Source organism: Motacilla alba, chromosome 4 (assembly GCF_015832195.1).
Source record: "Motacilla alba alba isolate MOTALB_02 chromosome 4, Motacilla_alba_V1.0_pri, whole genome shotgun sequence".
Taxonomy (NCBI): Eukaryota; Metazoa; Chordata; class Aves; order Passeriformes; family Motacillidae; genus Motacilla; species Motacilla alba.
Window position 1 is genome coordinate 57,675,276 of NC_052019.1, and position 19,938 is coordinate 57,695,213.

Below are 19,938 nucleotides of genomic sequence, written 5' to 3' on the forward strand. Positions count from 1 at the left end.
CAATCTAAACATTCCATTCATAAGGATTATTCAAGTTGGAATGTTAGGGGGTCACACCAAGAGCAGGGCAAGAGCACTATACATGGAGTGAGATGGACACAAAAGCAGGAAAATTTAACTGCTGAACAAATTGGCTCCTACAACATCTTCAATGCCAGGTTTATAAGCAACAGGCAAATTATCTATTACTTATTTATTACTTATTACTTAATAGTATTGTTTATTACTTAAAGGTCTTTTCCAACCTGCTGGTGTTTTTAAAGGTCTGTTGAAACAACTGATAAAAACCCAGCTGAATGTTCAAGCTAAAAAATTATTGACTGGATTACCTCAGAAGAAAATGCTACATAATAAATGCAAATAAAAATGCATTAAGGTTAATGGCATTTCAAAATACTTTGCAGTTAAAGTTTAAATGAAAAATAAAATTTAACCATATGTATAACTCAAATTGCTTGTGCCTTAAACAAAGGGGTTTATTTTCCTTCAAAATTTATGAAATCACGGTTAGTAGAAAATTTTAAATAAAAATAAGACGATAGACTTTTGCTGTATTTATGTTTTCCCCAGGTTTTCAGATTTTTTCTCTTTCTTTTTTCTCAAAAAGATAGGAGCAATGATACTATAAACCATATAAGCTCCAGTAACTGAAAATAATAGTGCAATTTAAAACCCTACTAGTATGAGTTCTTAAACAGAAAATAGAAAGCTGGGCAAAAAGCTGAAGTACTGTATCTTATTACTTAATTAACCTATTTTTCAGATTATTGAAATATTTCAATGTATTAAAAATAAGGGTATCTGCCAGTGAAGCCTACAAATCACGCCTAGCATCTTGTGCACAAAGTGTCTTACATATGTAAATGTATGCGGACCCAAGACTCGGATTTCACAGGCAGCCTCTGCCGACAGAATGATGAACTGTGTAATTTGCAAGGTGAAATCTATTTTATGTCCCTTCCAGATCCAAAGGGTCCCTCAGCAAGCTGCTCCTCACTGCTGTGGGATACCATTGCCGGGAGGTCTCGGCAGTGTTTCACAGGGGAGCTGAGGCAGGGAAGGATTCCAGCCCTACATGATGCTGATCTTTCCACACATTTTTGTCCCCTCTGCATGTATGGCACATCCCATGGCAGAAGAGGAACCTTCTCTGAATATGTAGAACAGGGAGGGATGCCTGGTCACTAGGTCTCATCCGAGGTATGAGGATCAATCTGCCCAGGAAAGGGAGGTGGCAGTCACCTCAAATGACACCACATAAAACATTCCCATTGTCCAGGCTTCAGCACATGGGAGTGACATCAGGAAGCTCTGTGCCACCCTGCTGGCAATGTAGGACACATCCCAGGGGCTGCTGCCTTACAGGATGCAGCTGGTGGTGGAATAAGACTCTATGCCAAGGTATGGGACTGGGGGTGTCACTGTGACATGCCCCAGAGCCACCACAGGGACAGACACAATTGAGGAACAGCAGCACGAGGCGGGAGCCAAACGAAAACGTCTCGTGCAAAAGCAAGAGCCTCGCCAAATCCAATCGCAGCATATGCTGGAAGAAACTTCCCAAATCCATGAAGTCGTTCTGGTCCATAATTAACTGAAAATTAATTACGGAATCTTGAAAAGAGCATAAACTAAAAATGGGCCAGCATACCTTTATAGTGCAGTTGCTCACTCTGAATCTCTTCCAACAATTAAGCCTAGCATATGTCACTGGAGTTAAAAAAAAGATAACAAAACAACAAACAAAATATGATTCCCAAAAAAGTTTTGGAGTCCTACTTGCCAAACGGGATATAGCTGTCTGCAGAGCACACACATACCTTCTAAAAATGAGAAGGATGATTTAATGTGATACTTGGCAACTTCGGCTTTGCAGAAATTACAGGTTGCAGATGCTTCTTATAAAATCAAAACAAAAATCGAGACAATAACATAATTAGGTAAATTATTTGCTGACTTGATGAATAACTTTCTAAAGATTATTAAAGGATGTAAGAGCTTAGAAAATGCTCCAATTTTTCAACAAACAAAATGAGGAGGTAAACAATAAAACTGCCAAATTATTTTGGCTGAGCATTCACAAAAAGGTGAATTTTGTATCACTGAATTACATGTATTTTTTACAAGGTGCCTAATCACAGCGTGCTGCCATCAGCCAAAATATTTTTTTTAATGAAAAAATTTTAAAATTAGCATGCTGGAAAGCGGAAGTTATGCCATCAAAACAAAACAGAAAGACTGACAGAGTACAAAAGCACTCTATTTTACTATTTAAAAAATACTGAGAAAAAATGTTACCAAAAGAGGAAAAAAAAAACCTAAGAAAAAAGATCAGTAGATTAATCAGAGATTGTGCAAAAACGTGCTGCAGGAAACATGGAACACTATTTCTGATTTCCAGTTTTCCATTATAGAGATTAGTATCTTCAGTAAGAGCAGGAAGACAATCTCAAACTGTGAAATTACAAAATTTGCTTCATAACCCCCCTATTTCTGTAAGTGGGAGGAGTTGGATGGGGCAGCCCGGAGTCCTTCACTCCCATCTGTACATGGGGAGGGTGGCAAAGGAGAGTCAAGTTCTTTTTCAGCCCATGGCAGACATGACCTTGTTCCCTAACGCAACATTTCTTCTAGACCCACTGGAGGTTTGGTGTTTTGTGGTTTTCTCTTTAAATGAGGGGATAAAACATCATAGTTATGTACATGTGGAAAATAAATGCTCATGGTTTCAGCAACTTGCAGACTTTCCATACCTGAGCTATGCTGATGACCATTCTGCGTATCCTCTTACTCTATTTGTCATGAACCAAGCACATCAGCACCTCTGATACAATTTGGGATTTGGGATTTGTTTTTATATTTGCTTTTCTTTGGAGGGTGAGAGCTGAGCTTAGCCCTATTCCACCAAGAGCACAGTACAATGCAGCGTGTCACAGCTACAGAGAGTACTCTGCTGCAAAGAGAACTTTAAACTAAGTTGCATTTATAAATTCATTTTTCTCCAGCTCCTTACTGTTCATACTACCTAATAACATACTTGCCCATTTTGCCTTTAAGTCCAAACTAGAAACAGGTAAAAGCCCATTTTTACTGGAGTAATGTATATGCTTGGCAAAACAGACTGACTACATGAAACTACAACCCCCAATGTATCTCCATAATATGACCTTACTCATTCTCTTCAAGCTAAATATGAAAAAAAATGTTTAGTACCAAACCACGGCATTTTATATGAAAGCACAGTTTTCAAATATTAATTAATATCTCTTTTTGCCACTTCCACCTCCATTTTTTGTGATGATCTCCAACATATCAGAAATGCCCTGCAACAGCCCACAGAAGCTCCCAAAATTGAGATGCTGTGTCACTCCTCTGTAAATGCCCAATGCAGAGCTCACCACCGGAGATAGATGGCCTAAGCAGAGAAAAATCCTTAAGCTCCCAGCATTTCCTGCCAGAGCTGGGCTGGCTCAAAGGTTGGAAGGTCCATCAGCATGATTTGGGAGTCCTTGAGGCTCTCTAAACAGCAAAACAGCAATGCTGCCTCTGGGCTGAGGGTGCTTTACCTCTCTCTGGCAGCCCTCCCCTCTCCCTCCAGCCTACCCTTTCCCTCTCTGACCAAGCAGAAGGCACTGCAGTGCATGGAAATGCAGAACTGTTCCTCTGCCATCTCGTTCATGGCAGTGATGGAAAGACCTCCTTTATCACATTTTGGCTCCCTTACGTGGCATAAAGGGATCAAATCAAGAGTGAGAATTTCCCCTGAAGATTCACTCTGTGATGAAAATCACTGAAACCGCTGAACTGCAAATCTCAAGTGTGTGCCAGCTGCACACTGCAGAGGCAGACTTGGCCTTCCAGGTCAAAGAGTCACATTAAAGTCGGGGAACATTAAAGCTGGGGAAAGACCTCCAAGAACATCAAGTCCAACTCCTAACCCAGCACTGCCAAGTCCAGCACTAAGCCTGGTCCCCAAGTGCCACATCTGCACATTTTTTGAACACTTCCAGGGATAGTAATTCCACTCTGGCCAGACCATTTCAGTGTCTGACCAATGTTTCAATGAAGATATTTCTCCTAAAATCCAATCTAAACCTCACCTGGCACAACCTAAGGCCATTTTCTTTCATCCTGCAGCTTGTTTCATGTAAGGAGAGACCAAGTGATCACCATCTTGGCTAAACCCTCCTTTCAGGCAGTTGTATAGAGTGATTAGGCCCCTGAGCCTCCTTTTCAAAGGAGCCAAACAACCTCAGCTCCCTCAGCCACTTCTCATCAGACCTGTGCTTGGGACCCTACATCACCTTCACTGCCCTTCTCTGGACTCACTCCAGCACCTCAATGTCTTTCTTGTAGTGAGGGACCCAAAGCTGCAACAAACACAGGTCACAAATTATGATTTCGAGCAGCCTACCAAGCTCCAGCAAAAGAGAGGATTTCTCAATGCATTCCTCATTTACAGCATTCTAGTCAGTATTTAAAAAAAAATAAATAAAAAGGCAAAAAAAGGAAGCAGCCTCCTCTAGCAAAGTTTCCCTCCTGCCTTGCTTTTCTGCAGAGGACATCATGGGAACACATCCTTTGAAACCCAGCTGGACATCATAGGGATGAACTCACGACATTGCAGATGAAGTGTCCCCTGCTGCCTTTTCCTAAGGCTCTCAAGCCCTGAGTTTGCTGGAGCTCCACTGGCACTGCACAGGGCACAGCCAGGGGGGTGCCCTACACCAGCTGCCAGCAGGATGCAGCAACGTTCCCAGCACTGCAGAGAGCTGACCTCCCTGCTCCACAATGATTTTCAGCACCAGTTTTCTGGGATGAAGGAGCTACTACCATGAAGCTCCTGCTTCATCAAACAAAGGCATTTTGTTTCCCTTGCTAGGTTGAACAGTGCAGATCAAAACCAAGGAAAAGCTGTCACCTCCCCAGCATGCCACGATCTGGCTGCTTTCCCTCAGGAGAAGGAAATAAGGGGCCTAGGGCACAATGTAGTATCTCAAAATTGGGAAGGGGGTTGAAAGAGAGCCTAACCAGCTCTCTCTCTCTCTCAAAAAGTAAGGTGTGGCTTGTTTGAGTATTTCTACCAGGAGACAAGACAGAAAAAAGAAGTCTGGGAGATAGAAAAAGGCAGCAGGCAGGAACCAGGATTTTGCACATAACCTATGAAAGACAAAGCACCTCAGTCTGTGGAACTAAACTCACCTGCCAGGAGAATAGGTCCAGGAGGACAAAAAGTAAATTTTGATATAGGGAGGAATTAATGTGACCATGTTGTAATTTTCTGTACAGTGAAAACACTCTAAAGGAAGGGTAACCCTGTACATCAGGGAAAGGACCTGCAGCAGTATCCAAACCCCTGTTCACAGACAACATCATAAACACAGGAGTGGTGGAAGAAAGGCATTTGTAATAGCATTTGCTCAGATGATGGTTTGAGACAGGAAATCCACTGAAGCACAGACAGAAACACATAGCCATTACCAAAGAAGGATTAAAACAACAGAAAAAAAACCTCCTATAAATTGTGTTATCATACTGTTTTCAGTATGCTTTTGGTAATTAGTAAAATAACATTTTTCCTTATTGTAGTTGGTATACGAACAATGCAGTAACATCATCAAAGTTATTGCACATTCTTACAGTCACAGAAAAAATCAACAAAAATGCTGAATAAGCATCAAAGAAGTTGAGAGGTGCGAATTTGCTTTCATGATGGTGTAACATGTTTTTCGGTATTCAGGAGAATGCTCCTCAAAAAAAAAAAAAGAAAACCAAAAAACTATGCAATAGTTGAACATTTTTAGCTTATGGTATTCCACTAAAATTGCTGTCATCATAAAACACCCACTTTTCTTTTTTCTGTGCCATAAAATAGGCACCAAACCCCAATTTAGAATGACAATAGAGTTTATCAGCTATTAAGCACTTCTTCAGGATAATCCCACCTTAAAATTTATGAGATTATGCAGCTGCCAGAACTATAAAAAGGCTGCACATTTCCAATGTTTTCACCTAATCAAATTAGGAGACCGAACTATTAATATTCTGCTTACCTCCTAAATTCATTCCAGCTTGCAGACATTTCTGTAATCGACAGGCTGGGCAGTTCTTCCTCCGAATCTTATCAATTATACAGTCGTTCCTTCCCGCACACAGGTAATTGTGCTGGCCTGAATGAACCAAAAATAAAATGCATTATTAGAGGCTGTATTTACATAATTCCAATTTGTTCTTCTCTGGTGTTTTGCACTCATTTTGAGATTCTTATTACTGAAGACACTTCAAATTCCATTCTTTACCCTTTCCAAATGATCTTGGTGAGTTGTCATGGGTGTTTATTATGAGCATCTCTTCTTTTTAATATGGGAAGGAGTTTTGGTGTCACCCTCAAGAGAGATCGCATTCCTTTTTCTTTTTTTTTCTAATCAGGACTGGAATTTTTCTTCTATTGAAAAGCAGACAATTGGTTTGAGATTTTTTAGATCTTCTTAGGTGTGCCGTATCACAGAGCAGTCTGAGAGCTCTAAGTTTGAGTACATTCTCATGCTCATGAAGTACAGGATATAGAGCAGAAATGCACAGCAGAGGTTAACTTTCCCCATATACTCTACTCTCTTCAACCAGGCTTAAATCACAACTATATTATTTAATTTCTGTAAAGCCCCACAGAAGCACCCCTGAAGGGACAGCAGGTATTTAATGCAGAAGGGAACTACACGGCAACCAGGGAAACAGGCTGGCATTTAAGCACTTGGACTCAAAAGGCATTTTGTTCCATGGGAGGAACACAGGTGGAACAAACCAATGCAGTGTCTCAGGCAAGGGCACTATCATGTGGCCTTTTCAAAGCTGGGGGCTTGAATTTGATGTGGAAGAATAAAGGAAGCTGCAAGGGTTGATGTAGCATGACAGCAGAAGAGAGAAGAGATTGTTTTAGCTGCCTTGATCCAGAGGTGGCACACAGAGATCTGGGGTGGCCGGAACAAATGTGCAGAAACCCAAGAGATGTGCAAATAAAGTTTCAGCCAATGACCAAAGCAAATAGCAGCTGTAGGAGAGGAGGGGAAGTGCTGGAAGAAGTCAGGAGCAGAGCTGCACTGGAACGGGCAGGGGCTGACGTGCAGGGAGAGGGAATGAAGATGCAGATGCACAAGGGGACAAAACTGATGTAGGACAAGAGGCATAAAATATGTCTGCCAAGCTATTTTCTACAATACTAATATGCTTCCTTGGGAAAGATAAAGAGAATATTCATGGGACACAGGAGACCTGGCTTCTGCTTTGGGCTCTTTCAGGAATTTGCCTTAAAACTTCATCTAAGTCATTTTCTATCTCTGCACCTGTCTTCCTTTCAGCCTTACAATGTTATCTAGACAGTGAACTGAAACCAGGGATGCTTCTCAAATCTCTTCTGAGCATCTCACACAAAGAAAAACAATCTCATTTGAGTGAAGTGTTACTATAGTATCACAAAGGTAGCATCATTTAGATAATGCTTTAGATGTTTAAAGAAGCAGATGGGCAAATATGGTTTTTTTTTTTAAGGGACTTTACCTAGCACTGTGACACAGATGAAAAAGAACAAAACTTCAAAATAATTGAAGAATAAGTAACATAAGGCATAAAATCAAGTCGTACAATATAGTGACAGCACCAAGATCTATCAGCTGGCCTTTAAGTAGGCCTGCTAAACAAGAAAAATATAACATTCTCAGCTAATCACAAAATGAAAACCTGTGTATAACACAATGCTTATTTTGTGATGTGATCTATGCAAAAACAGACGTGAAAGAGAAGAGTCAGCTTAATTCCTCTTTGTATTTTTGCTGTGAACTGACTCGAGCACATCCCCTAAAGAACCACCATGCAGACAGCATGAAAGTAACATAAAAGGAGAAAACAAAAGCATTTAAAATCATGATATACAGCATAAAGATGGTTTATATGTCCTTACAAATACTGGCATATATACCTTTTTCTGGAGGGAGAAGGGAAAAATAGTTATTCTCTGCCAGGAATGCAGGTGCACTTGCTCAGTACTCGTACAATGTCCTTTGTACATCATACTACTGCAATACCATTTTTAGGCTTCCACAGGCGGGTGAAGGCTATTAATAAGACACGTCAGCTCCAGCACTGCAAAATGAACCCCTTTGCAGAACTACCCTGAAGGCAGCTTGTGCTAAAAAAGTGTATACCTGTTAAGTCAACATTTTTCTCTACTGCTTTAAAAATCTAATGGGTTTAATACAAAAGTTCCCGTTTGTGCACTCCAGGATAATTACTTGGATTGCATTTTTAAATGTTGTGGTAATGTTTGATTCCAACACTGTCACAACAGGACTTCCTAAGAAATATTCCCACAACAGCAGAATATTCCATAAATCACCCTTCAAATTCTTTCAGTAGTCTGCAATTATTGCTTTGTGACCTATCTACTCTAGATCAAATACTTTCAGAAAACATAACTTTGTAAAGGTTCATCAATTTTTGAATCATGCATCTCTGAGTAGTAATGTATGGTACAAAATCTATAACTAGCTTTTCTAGTAAGCAAGGCAAACAGCAAACAAAATCTTCACATTTTTTTTTAATTTCTACATATTTCTTCAAACCACAGCCATCATAAAGTTTACATTAATGAAAGTAACTTGAAAACCCTTTAAAAAAACAGAATAGATTCCAACAAACCCTCTATGTAGAGTGCAGCTATAAAATAATGAACAGTTTTTCATTTAACATCTACAATGAACAAAAAAAAAGGCTTCAGTCTTCCATGCAATCAAATAAACAGATTTTGTAAAGTAAGTCAGCAAAGCAAAGACACCCATAAGGAATCAGCATGTCCCATCCGGGCCTCACTAAGGCCCCTCAACTTCAAGATCAAACCAAAACCCAACATATCTGAAATTGATGCAGCGCTCTCAGGACCTCCAGGGCTCTTCAGGACCTCAACGAGATGGAGGAGGCCATCCTGAAGAGAGGCTGATGTTTCTGTGCTGCAAGATCTCCAACTCTTTCAAGAGATTTATTGATCTGCCTTGTGCAGTTTGTGTTTAGCTTAATCCAGCTGTTCTTTTTATCCTGTTCAATCACCCACAAGTGGGCTGGAAAGTGACAGAGCAGATATTGAATTCTCATCTCCCATGTGCTAAATGCATTAAGATGAAAGTAATTTTTACTTATGCCATCATTAAGAGCACTTAAAGCAGCTAATTCCTGTTCCATCTGAAATACAAAGATACCAAAGATGCGAGGAAAATTTTCCTGTTCTAAAATAATGAATGGGCAACACAGAGTTACACAGTAAGAAGAAAGTGAGATCTTTTCTCTTAGCAGTAGAGTTAGAGGAAAATTGATGTTTGCATTTTCCAGGTTATTGTGCCACTCCATACCACAGAATGACACAACCAAATGTACACACAAAAATATTTGAATGTTTCCAACCCTCTCATCTCCAAAGATTCTATAATTCCCTGCCTTTATAGGTTTGCAAAAGAAAACAAAAAGGAAGTATTCATGAAATTCAGTTTTCCCTTGTACTGAGTTTTCCTGAATAAGCAAAATTCAGCAGTAAAGAAGGGGAGGAGAAAAAGCTGTTCTTATTTGGCCTAGGAATTACTGCAAAAATGAGGCTACAGCAGAAGTTGTGCCTTTCCCCATTTTAAAACTCCACTACAGTGATTAAGTCACCAGCCCCCAAAATGGACTTGCTAAGACAAACTTATGTATATGTGCAGAGCACTGCTGCACTCCAAGGGCTGCCATGCTTCCCAACAGGTAAGGCTGCAAAACAAATGAGATGTAGATATTTCTTGTCAGTATTATTTCTGTTCCTGTCTAGGGCAAAATTAGAAAATCACAGAAATTTCTGAAACATTCCACATGTTTTATCTTCCTCCTAAAAAAAAAAAAAATTCCTCCAGTTTTTTTTTGAAGTCTAAGTCAGGAATTGCAAGTCATTGACGAGTATTCTACATTTTTGTTCTCTTGTTAAAATAGCAACTACTATGATCAAATGTTAAATTTTGTAAGGAGAAAAGCGTAGTGCTGGAAGAGGACCCAAAGACTGTTTAATTCAAGCCCACTCATGGAAGCATGATAAGACTAGCTTAACAGTTCGGGCAGGTTTTTAGTTTTCTTTCTATTTGTATTAAAATCTCCTGAGGAAAGGTATTCTGCAACTTCCCTACAACCTACAAGCCCTGCGTGATTAGGCTAGTGATTAGCCACCCCTGAAGTCGTGTTTTTTCCCCTTTACATTTCCTGCAAATGGGAATATTTTGTGACAGGAAGAGATATTCATAGTCCCCCCATAGACATTCAGAGTAATGGATCACCACCTTCTTACAAGAATCTCCTGCCTATCAAAAGATTTATGTCCCCCATCTCTCTGCTGGGCTAAACAAATCCAGTTCTCTCAATCTCTCCTCGCAGGTCATGTTTCCTGAATCTGTCGTCAATTCCTCTTATTGTCTTCCAGCCTCTTTCCTAAAACAGGGCCCATTTTTCTTGCTGAGTTTCACCATCACTAAGGCCAATAAAATGGTTATTTCCTGCATCTTGCACACACAGCAGCCCTGCTAATGCAATCCTGACCAGAGCTCAGTTTTGGCAATGGCATTAGGTTGTTGACTCACGCTCACTTGTGTGTCACTAATGACCAGCTCCTCTCCTGGGACACTGCTGCCTTCCACATGTTCTTTCCTGCTTTTACCTGGGCAGGCAGCTCTCTTTATTCCTCTTCTACATCCACACACACACACATTCACTAGAAGAGGCAAAGAAAAAGTCCAAAATCCATTCGGGGTCTGATGTCTGAAACAGGAATGTGCCTTGGGTCCCAAGACTGAGGAAGCCTCACAAAGGGACAGCAAAGTGAGAAAACAGCAGCAGCAGCTGAGGACCAAATGAAGCAGAAGTAGCTTGAAAAAGCTCAGCTTTTAAGATAGTGTCTTACTGAGGCACATCAAAATGCATATAAAATGTCCCAATTTCCCTTCTTCCTCCACAATGAGAATTAATACTTTGACACAGAAAATTGCAGGCAGAGTTGTCTTCTCCTTGCAGGCAGCCAGAAAGCCAAGCCTTCTTCCAGGGTCTGAGGAGAGAGGAGCTGGAAGCCACCTCCAGCCCTGCCTTGAAGATCTGCATGCTAAGAGCTAAGATCCCTTTTGCAGCTTCTGGGCTGGAATAAGTGCTTAGTTTCTGGAATATTTCCCAACTGGGAAGATTATCTCCCCAGCAGCAATACATATAAAAGCCTTATGGAATAAATAACATTTATTTCTTAACACTGTCTTTTCCCTTTACCTACCAGCCTGTCAGGCTGCACAAGCTCAGCCTGTGCATCCCTTCCAACCTGAGCCACAGACCTTCCCTGCTAAAGACAAAGCAAACATGATGCAGAAAATCATCAGGATTTTCTAAAGGAAGTCTCCCATCTCAGGAATATCTGGTCAGCAAACAGAACTTAACACCAGGTTTTTCTGCTTTCCGGTATAGCCCTAATGAAGGGCTTTGCCTCCTGCAGCAAGAAATCACAAAATGTGCACATCCCAACCTCTCATTTGTGCTCACTGAGCTATGTGATGTGTTCCTTTAAACTAGCTCTGAAATCCTCCCAGGTTTTGTCTCTGTATCATAGAAGCTCCTTTGCGCTAAAATTTAATTTTCACTAAAAATGAACTATTTCTACCTTTTGACAGCCAGTATACAAATAAAATTGCTACCAAGACTTGCCACAATGGTTTTCCACATCCAGAAAAGGATTTCCTGTTTGACAGGAGTCGTATCACACTATCAAGAGACAACAAACTGCATATACCTGAGGTTTTCACTTCATCATCTGCAGCAGGCAGGTACTCTCAAATAGTTCAACATGATAAGTATGATGATGAATCTCATTTCAAATTTCAGTTTTCACAACGCCCCTATTTGTTGCAATAAAAAAAAAAATACCTGCTAGTCAATGGAAATGAGAACTGCATTTTCATTTCAAATGTCCATTTGTTACACAAATTTGAGGGCGCTTTTTTTTTGTTTTGGGTTGAGGGTTTTTTTGCCTTTTTTTTTTTTTTTTAAGCAGTTGACAACTGCCCAGCAACAGCAGCCTATGTTTGCAGTCACTATTTTAGGCTACATCACATGTCAATTACATAACCTTGTTTTACTGCTCTTGAACTGGTTCGAACAACCTGGGAAAGAGATTATGGCAGTCCCTCCCAGCCGGCCATCCATCCACACACTCTGGCAGGACCTGTCCCCCCAGCACGGCTCCAGTGCCTCTCTCCAGGGCTAGTTACTCATTGCCAGACCCACCTGAGACACTGGATAATTAACTTCCTCAGCTCTGTTTAAACCAGTCCAGTCTGACCACGGTAAACTAATAAACTTGATTCCTCATGCTGAGATTTATGTGTAGCAGAATAAGCTTATAAATGCCACAGCCATGCTACGGGACTTAGATATGAATATTGCCCCTTCATTTTACATAGAGAATACTTGCATTTTAGATATTGAATCTCAGGGTTTCCCAAAATTCAGGGTTTATCTCCCTTATTACTCCACAGACCCTATCATTCCCAGACAATATGCTTTTCAGCTGCAGACCGAACCAGTATCTGACAAGATGACAATATTGGTCTATTATTAACATTATTACAGCATGCTTATAGCATAGGTATAATCTAACTCCTTCCCTGAAACAAGAATTTAGAGCTTCCCTCCTTTATAATAAACTAGAGGCTTAATTAAAATTTGTTTTGACTTTGGCAAAATATTCATCACATCTGGGTTATTTCCTGCCTGCTTCTCATTCTAAATTACCTTCTGCTTCTTCTAGGTCCCAAGGTATCTTTCACTTTCTCTACCTTTTTATATTACTGGATTCTTTTTTATCTGCCATTTTAATGATATTTTCTAAAGTCTCCTTACTTTCTACTCCCCCCTACTTTTTCTTTCCTTCAACAAAATTTGTTTTCCAACCATTTTTTTAAACTTACTTTCATCCTCAGGACTTTTACCCCTTTCCTGTTCTGTAACTCTTTATTCAGTCTTCTCATTTACCTTCTAAATGAATTATTTCCTCTGTTCAGTCAATAAATGTGATTGCACAGGGCACATTTACACTGCAGTTAAAGGTATGGCTACACCTGATTGAATATACTGAAGCAAAGTATATTAAAATCACTGATGGCAGAGGATAAAAACAAAGTCTCAACAGAACCATTTCCTGCAGAGTCCACAAAACACAGCAAGGACTTTTTTAAAAGCACAGGCACACCCACTGGTGCTCACAGATGAGCTACCAGAGCTTCCTCCAATGGTGACCACACATACAAAGCTGATTCCCTTTGTTTTCCTGGAAGTGGAGCAAGGAGGGTTGTGTCTCCTGATGCTGGAGACATACATGCAAAAATGAAAAACTTTTATAAAAAATGCAAACTTTATATGCAAAACTTTTTGAGTTGGCATTTACACACTCCCTACACACACACCTAAGAACACAGACTCCAGTGCTCTGCCAGTCTTAACATGGAGACTGTTCTCTGCTCCTTCACCTTCTCTGGAAGCTTGCTTTCCCACTGGGCTGAGACCAGGCTAACAACAACAATTGGAATGGTCTGGTGACCCTGGCAAAGGAGATGAGAAGTTATAAAAATGATTCTCACTCACTATTTTAAGCAGACTGAAAGGGCACCGATGAGAGGGATCAAGGAGAGAGGAAATTTGGCAAGGGAGCATGGGATGTAGCCCAAAAGAGGCTACTATTTTCTGCAGGAGAAACCATCCAGCAAGGATGAAACCTGCTAGTGGCAGCGAGACGAGCGAGCACAAAAATATTTGTGAGCACCTCACATTTAAGGTCCATGTGCACATTTTCTTATGCCATGCTCAAAACACACTGCAGAATTTTGAAAGCCCCTCCAAGCCTGTGTGTGGTGCTCCAGCAATTCGGTATTCAGACAGGCTGAGCCACCGACACAAGGGATGTCCCAAGCTGGTGCTGAGACCATCCCCAGGACCATCTTTCAGTTCAGCTTGCTGGAAACCTGAAGACAGCCACATGTCAGACTACAAGATAATTCCCTTTTCAGATGGTCAAAGAGTTGCTGCATGATGCTAGCACAGACGAGGAATAGGAAAAACCTGATCTTTGCAAAGCATTTCTGATTCAGTGAAATCACACAGCACTGGAAATCTCTTTTGGATGAAAACCAAGGAAAAATATCTACGAATACCAAAAAAATCCCGCTATCGAGTGAAATAATTTTGTTTCTGTTTTGAAACTAGTTTTCAGCTCAATTACTTTTGATTTTAGATAATAATGGATACAGTGATGCAGAGAGTGGAATTGGAGCTTTAGAGGATGTTTTGACAAAATCACACATCTAATACTTTACAACATTTTCTCTTGCAGCAAGTTTCCAAATTTTCAGTTTGGTTTAATTTTAACTGAATATCTTTTGAAGTCTCTAGATGCTGCTATCTGCAGAGGCAGATTTACACGAGATCATGTTGCATGCATGATGGCTAATGCTGTTTTCCCATGCTACAAATCTGATAAGGCATTCTTGACATATTACAAATTTTCAGGCGCTTTAATGGAAAATCTCAACATACAAGAAATGGTCTAAAAGGTCCGAAAAGACTTTTTAAAATGCAAAAATCTTAAATTGCAACTGAAATGCCCTTCCATTTTTTGCTGACATAAAGTGGTCAGCCAATCTGCTACACTGATACACGGTGTAGTATCCTGCTCTACAAATAGCTCACTGTTTAGCCTGGATTTCAGGAAGCACTCAGTGTAAAATAAGATTTGTGTGAAATATCAAGTTCATTTAAGGGAATGTTTGAGAGTGAGATGTGGGGGGGAGCATTCTGGAATATGGAGCAGTAGTTGGTAATGTGAGGATTTCTGAATGACTCTGTGGCTCCCTGAGCCATACTCCTTCAGTGAACACAGTACTGAAACTATTCACCTCTACAAAAATATTTGTGTTTGCAAGTGTACCTGAAGTCTGGTACACTTTATTTATTCCTCCAATCTTCTGTGTCTGCCCCACCATCCTGCTGATATATTAATGTAACAAACTGTCTTTGCAGTAATAACCAAGAGATAACTTCTCATAGGACAAACAGAAAAATTAGGATGCACAGCATTAATTCTGTGTTTTGCACCTCCATTTTAAAATCTGCAATTCCAGGCTGACTCCTTCAATTAGATGCATGCTACTTATAAAAGATATTACTAGAAAAATAGGCTGTTTGTTTCACAAAGTTAAACTTTCCCCAACTCTTGATCTCAGTGAAAATGTTCTGTTAATTTTTTTGTTTTTAAAACTAGCTGCCCTTTGGTTTTTGCAAACATTTTGATGTTCAAGTCTGCTGCGTTCTTGCATTTAGCATGCTCAGCAGATCACAAATTTTATTCTGTGTGAATGACACATTATCTTCAAAGCATATTTTTCTCTTGCATTTTTCATGTACAGTTTACTACAGCTCAGTCTGGAAATATGCTAAATTTATAATAATGAATATTATTATGTATAATAGCAACAATTTAAAATATTGCCAGCACATATGTTGACAAATATTTTGCACTAGAACCCTGGTCAACAATAATTTTCTTTTAAAGGCTGCAAGCAATACCATCACAAGAGAGACTTTTAGCACAGTCTCTTGAGATCCCAAACACAGAAATGTTGACCAAAGCAATGGATGCTCACCAGATGCTCACCAAAGTGAACTGAAAAATTCTCTGCATTTGTTTGCTGACTTTTTGAGAAGGAGTCTGATTTACCCTTTGAACTATGTACTTGTCTCCCTATTTATTTTCTTCTTTTTCTCTCTCCATTTGTTAATTTTTATCAGGAACCTCAGCTCTCTGTCACCCAGATAATTCTGAAGAAAGAAGAAAGAGGATTAGGGGGCTATAGAAAAAAGATCTGACAATTATAATGAAATTTCACAGTATGTTTGCTGTTAAAATACTATAACAACCTAAACCAAAAAGAGTAAATTCAGATATTACACCAACTACAATCACAATTTCCATCTTTAATTGGATGAGTACATCTTTCCAAGTACCATTCCCCAAAGTGGGTGCAGAATTTCGTGGCTGCAGAGCCACAGGTCTCAGTCTCCTCCAACCCTTGGTCCACAAACCCCTAAACAGGACTTGAAAACAAATACTTCACCCTTTGCTTACTCATCCAACCTCAAGAGGCTGAGCAAAGCATCATACAGCAGCAAAAACACTGTTGAACCAAAGCTTTGCCTAATTACCCCAAATTTTACTGGAGCTCATATCTCACAAATAAAACCCCCATGGCCCTCCTCACCCATGCTGGGTCTGACACCTCAACTTGTGTGGCACAAGAATGTCTGACACCTCAACATTCTTGTGGCACAAGAATGACCTCTAAGAGATAAAATAAAGAGATTAATAAATCTGCCATGGTGACAGTCACTATGCTGGGTGCTGGATCCATGCCTTCATTTCTGCACCTTTTCCATAGGAATTGCAATTTGCTTTGCCACAGAAATATACAAAGGGGTGACCTTTCACACTGCAATCACCCTAGGTCTTGAACAACTAAAGCCACGGATGACTTGCTCTGCATCTGACATTTTCAACACATATAAAGTTGCCACTGGGAGTTAAAAGCAAACAAGCCAGATACCTTTTAAAGCACACAAAACTTCTCAGAAACATAATTCATATGCCAGAGCGACATCTTGAAGGGATCACACCTTCCTTTTTCTACAAGGGAATGGATATTCAGGTAAAACTGAATGTGTCAAATTTCAGCCCCAACAATGGTGGCCAAAAATGAACAAAAATGAGAACAAAAATGAAAAAGGAGGTATAGGATAATATAAAAATAATTGTCTTGGGACATAAATACATCATAACTCAGGCATAAATATAATTATTTTCAAAGAGCATTTTGCCTAATTGCGATAATTGTTATTTCAAAATTTTTTTGTTCAATGAAAACTAAAGACTAAATTAATATATAATTTATATCCAGAATTCCCCCTTGCAGGAGGAGTTGCTGCTCCTCTCTGGTATGTATCCTCATCCTCTGCATTCAACTCATTTAAAAATAACAAAATCAGAAAGTCCTCAGTCTATTCCCTCAGTATATTTAACTTCACAAGGGGCAGGTCTGGACACAGATTTATTTTTTTTTAGAGTTCATTTTTCATAATTAGAATTCCGGTAGTACTAAGCAGATTGAATTCATTTTAGTTTCCTGCAAGCAGCTATTTAATACAAACTGATGTGAAATGAAATGTCATTGCTTACAAGAAATGTATCAACAGCATGAAAATACTTTGGACTAATCTTCATAAAATACAGCAATTTGCTCATTAAAGTGATAGAAATCAGCCAGGGACAGAGTCCAATCTCCTCAGGAGGAGCTGCTGGAGATGAGGCTTGCAGCAGAGGTCAAGGAAGGAAAGAGATGATGAGGGTAGTGGTCCTCTAGTGCAAAGCCATGGCAGGAGCTTAACTGCAGTTCCACGTGGCTCATGTGTTTCTGCACTCTGGAAAAGGTGAGTTTCACTACTGGCATCAAAAACAATTGTTTCATCGTGGGAAAATGAGAGTGACTAAAGGCAAAATCCACTTGTCTGAAATACACTTTGTAAGTAAAAATTACAAAATCTGAGTTAAGAAAATGGAAATTTTAAAAAGGTCCCTAACAAAACAAAATCAAATCTGCCCTCTGCTTATGCCAGATTTCCTTGTGATGTATTGCACCCCAGTTTATTATTATGAGGGAACAACCAAATCCTATGCTTCTCCTTCTACATCCCAAATTGGTAAGCTGTTTTGCCATCCTCAGAAGTAACTTTGAAACTGCCAGGCACCAGCATTAAAAGCCTTCCTGAAAATGTGCACTTGTGTCTGAAAACACACAAAGAAAAGATCAAAATGAAAATTAAAAGCAGATGCACTTTATGTACTAAAAGGCTTTTCCACTTTGATAAGTGGATTATAATGAAGTGTGGCACCATGTTTCATACAATTTATTAATCCAGTCCCACTTATTTACACTCTGAAACAGCATAATGATTTCAATGTTGGAGCACAGCCAAAACTCAGATGCAGAAATAATTAAAAAGTTATGTGGAAAGATTGGTGGTTGCTGGTTTTTGAGAGGCTTCCAAAGAGACAGACAGACTTTAGTTAACTAGAAGACCTAAGCTGAAGTAGACAAGACAAAGTGTGGAAGTGAACTCATTTTTGAAAGGGAATAGAGACCTACAAAAAGATAATCAGAGCCTGACTTGCTTTGCCATTACAGCCCTCCCAAGCTTGGAGAAGCTGGTACAGACAGAAGACTCCTCTATATTAGTGCTGATGCAACCAGGGAAACTCCATTTACTTAGGTTCAGATGTCTACACCAAGTAAAAGGGGAAATCAGGCCATCAGTGTAAGAAATCCACTATTTCTTTGCAGAAAAACAGAGTGTTGGTTGGCAGTTCCCTCATGGACGCAGCACACTCCTCCTGCCTCCAGGAGCGTCCTTACCCCTCACAGTTCCAAGATACTGGTCCCTAAAGACGCTGAGCCACCCAGCAGGTCAGAAATACTTCCTTTAAAGCAGAAACACCACTGGGAGGTGCACTCATGCAGAAAATGTATTTTATTTATTCACTGATGCACAATGCCCAGTTCATTTTATCCACTACATTTCTTATCCTCTCTCCATCTACTCCTTCCCTGAAAAGGCTGTTTATACAGTGAGCAGGAAATGTAGAATGCAGTTTATTGTTATTATCTGGCAAGATGTACATGATGAAAAGATCCTATACCAATTCTGTCATTAAGTATTTCTACAGCAAACTCCTACTGAGGATAAGTGACTGCCAAAATCAGAGTTTATCACACTGGGAAGATGTCCTGTGAAATATCAGAGGGACATCATTGAAGTAGGAAGAAAAGAGGAGGAGTTGCCAGCACAAGTTTGGACAGAAAAATAATACAAAGAGGTGTAGTGAAATTGGAAGCAAAGATAGGAAACAAGCAGTAAAATTGCAGTTGGAAAAAATGCTACGGCACATATCAAGGGAGAAATCCAAAATAGAGTTAACAAGGCACAGTTACAAAGCAAAATTTGGAAAACATCACCGGTAAAAGAGACCTAGGAATATGAGGATAATCTGAATGTAAGAAGCAATGTGTCAGAGGAGAATCAAGTGCCAGTGAGACCCCTGGCTTGTTCTGTAGAAGAATTACACAGTGGGACAGGCTGGCACAGCAGTGTTCTCCTCAAGCATTTCTTTTGCAGCCACACCTGGAATATTGTATGCAATCAGGCATACTTCATTACTGGAAGATATAAACAAACTGGAGGAAGTCCAGAGAAGTGGAACGGAAATGATTAGAAGCCAGAGGGACTGATTTACCAAAAAAATTTAAAGTAGCCCTTTACCCGCCTGTAACTTCTCTGATAATTAGAGATGGGAAATGATAACAGCCTAGTTCAAGTCTCCAGTCACGTGCCTTCAGCCCTTTTGCCTTGGGCACGTAGGCATGTGCCTAGCATTACGAATACTGAGTAGCCAAAGATTTTTGACCTGATGGAGAGAGTGATCAAGGAAGATGAAAAAAATTTAGGCTACATGCCATCAAAATCCTCCCAGGAATTAATTATGACTAAATGAGCTACCATAAAAGATAGAGATTGCGTTGCTTGAAATTTCACATTTTACTGCTGATAATGAAAAGGGTTATTCACATGTCAAGTTTATCACCTGTAAAACAACAGGACTGTTCAATAAAAGCAGTTTTACTCCTACAAGTCTTTGCCACAAACATATATAGCACCAAGTTATACTGTCCAGGTAAAGAGACACAACTAAACCAGCATTTTTACTCCAGACGGTGTAAGCCAGGAGGAACAGTTCTGCAAAAT

The 19,938-nt window shown here is 39.8% G+C and overlaps 1 protein-coding gene across 10 annotated transcripts in view; it reads right to left on the reverse strand.

Annotated features, from left to right (window-relative positions):
• The window catches only part of NR3C2 (nuclear receptor subfamily 3 group C member 2), a 190,276-nt gene that overhangs the window by 43,755 nt on the left and 126,583 nt on the right, over positions 1-19,938 (reverse strand). For all 10 annotated transcript variants that reach the window (XM_038135797.1, XM_038135799.1, XM_038135793.1 and 7 more), the window contains one exon: positions 6,054-6,170. In XM_038135797.1, coding sequence (XP_037991725.1) covers positions 6,054-6,170 — 117 coding nt within the window. The remainder of the gene's footprint in view (positions 1-6,053; positions 6,171-19,938) is intronic.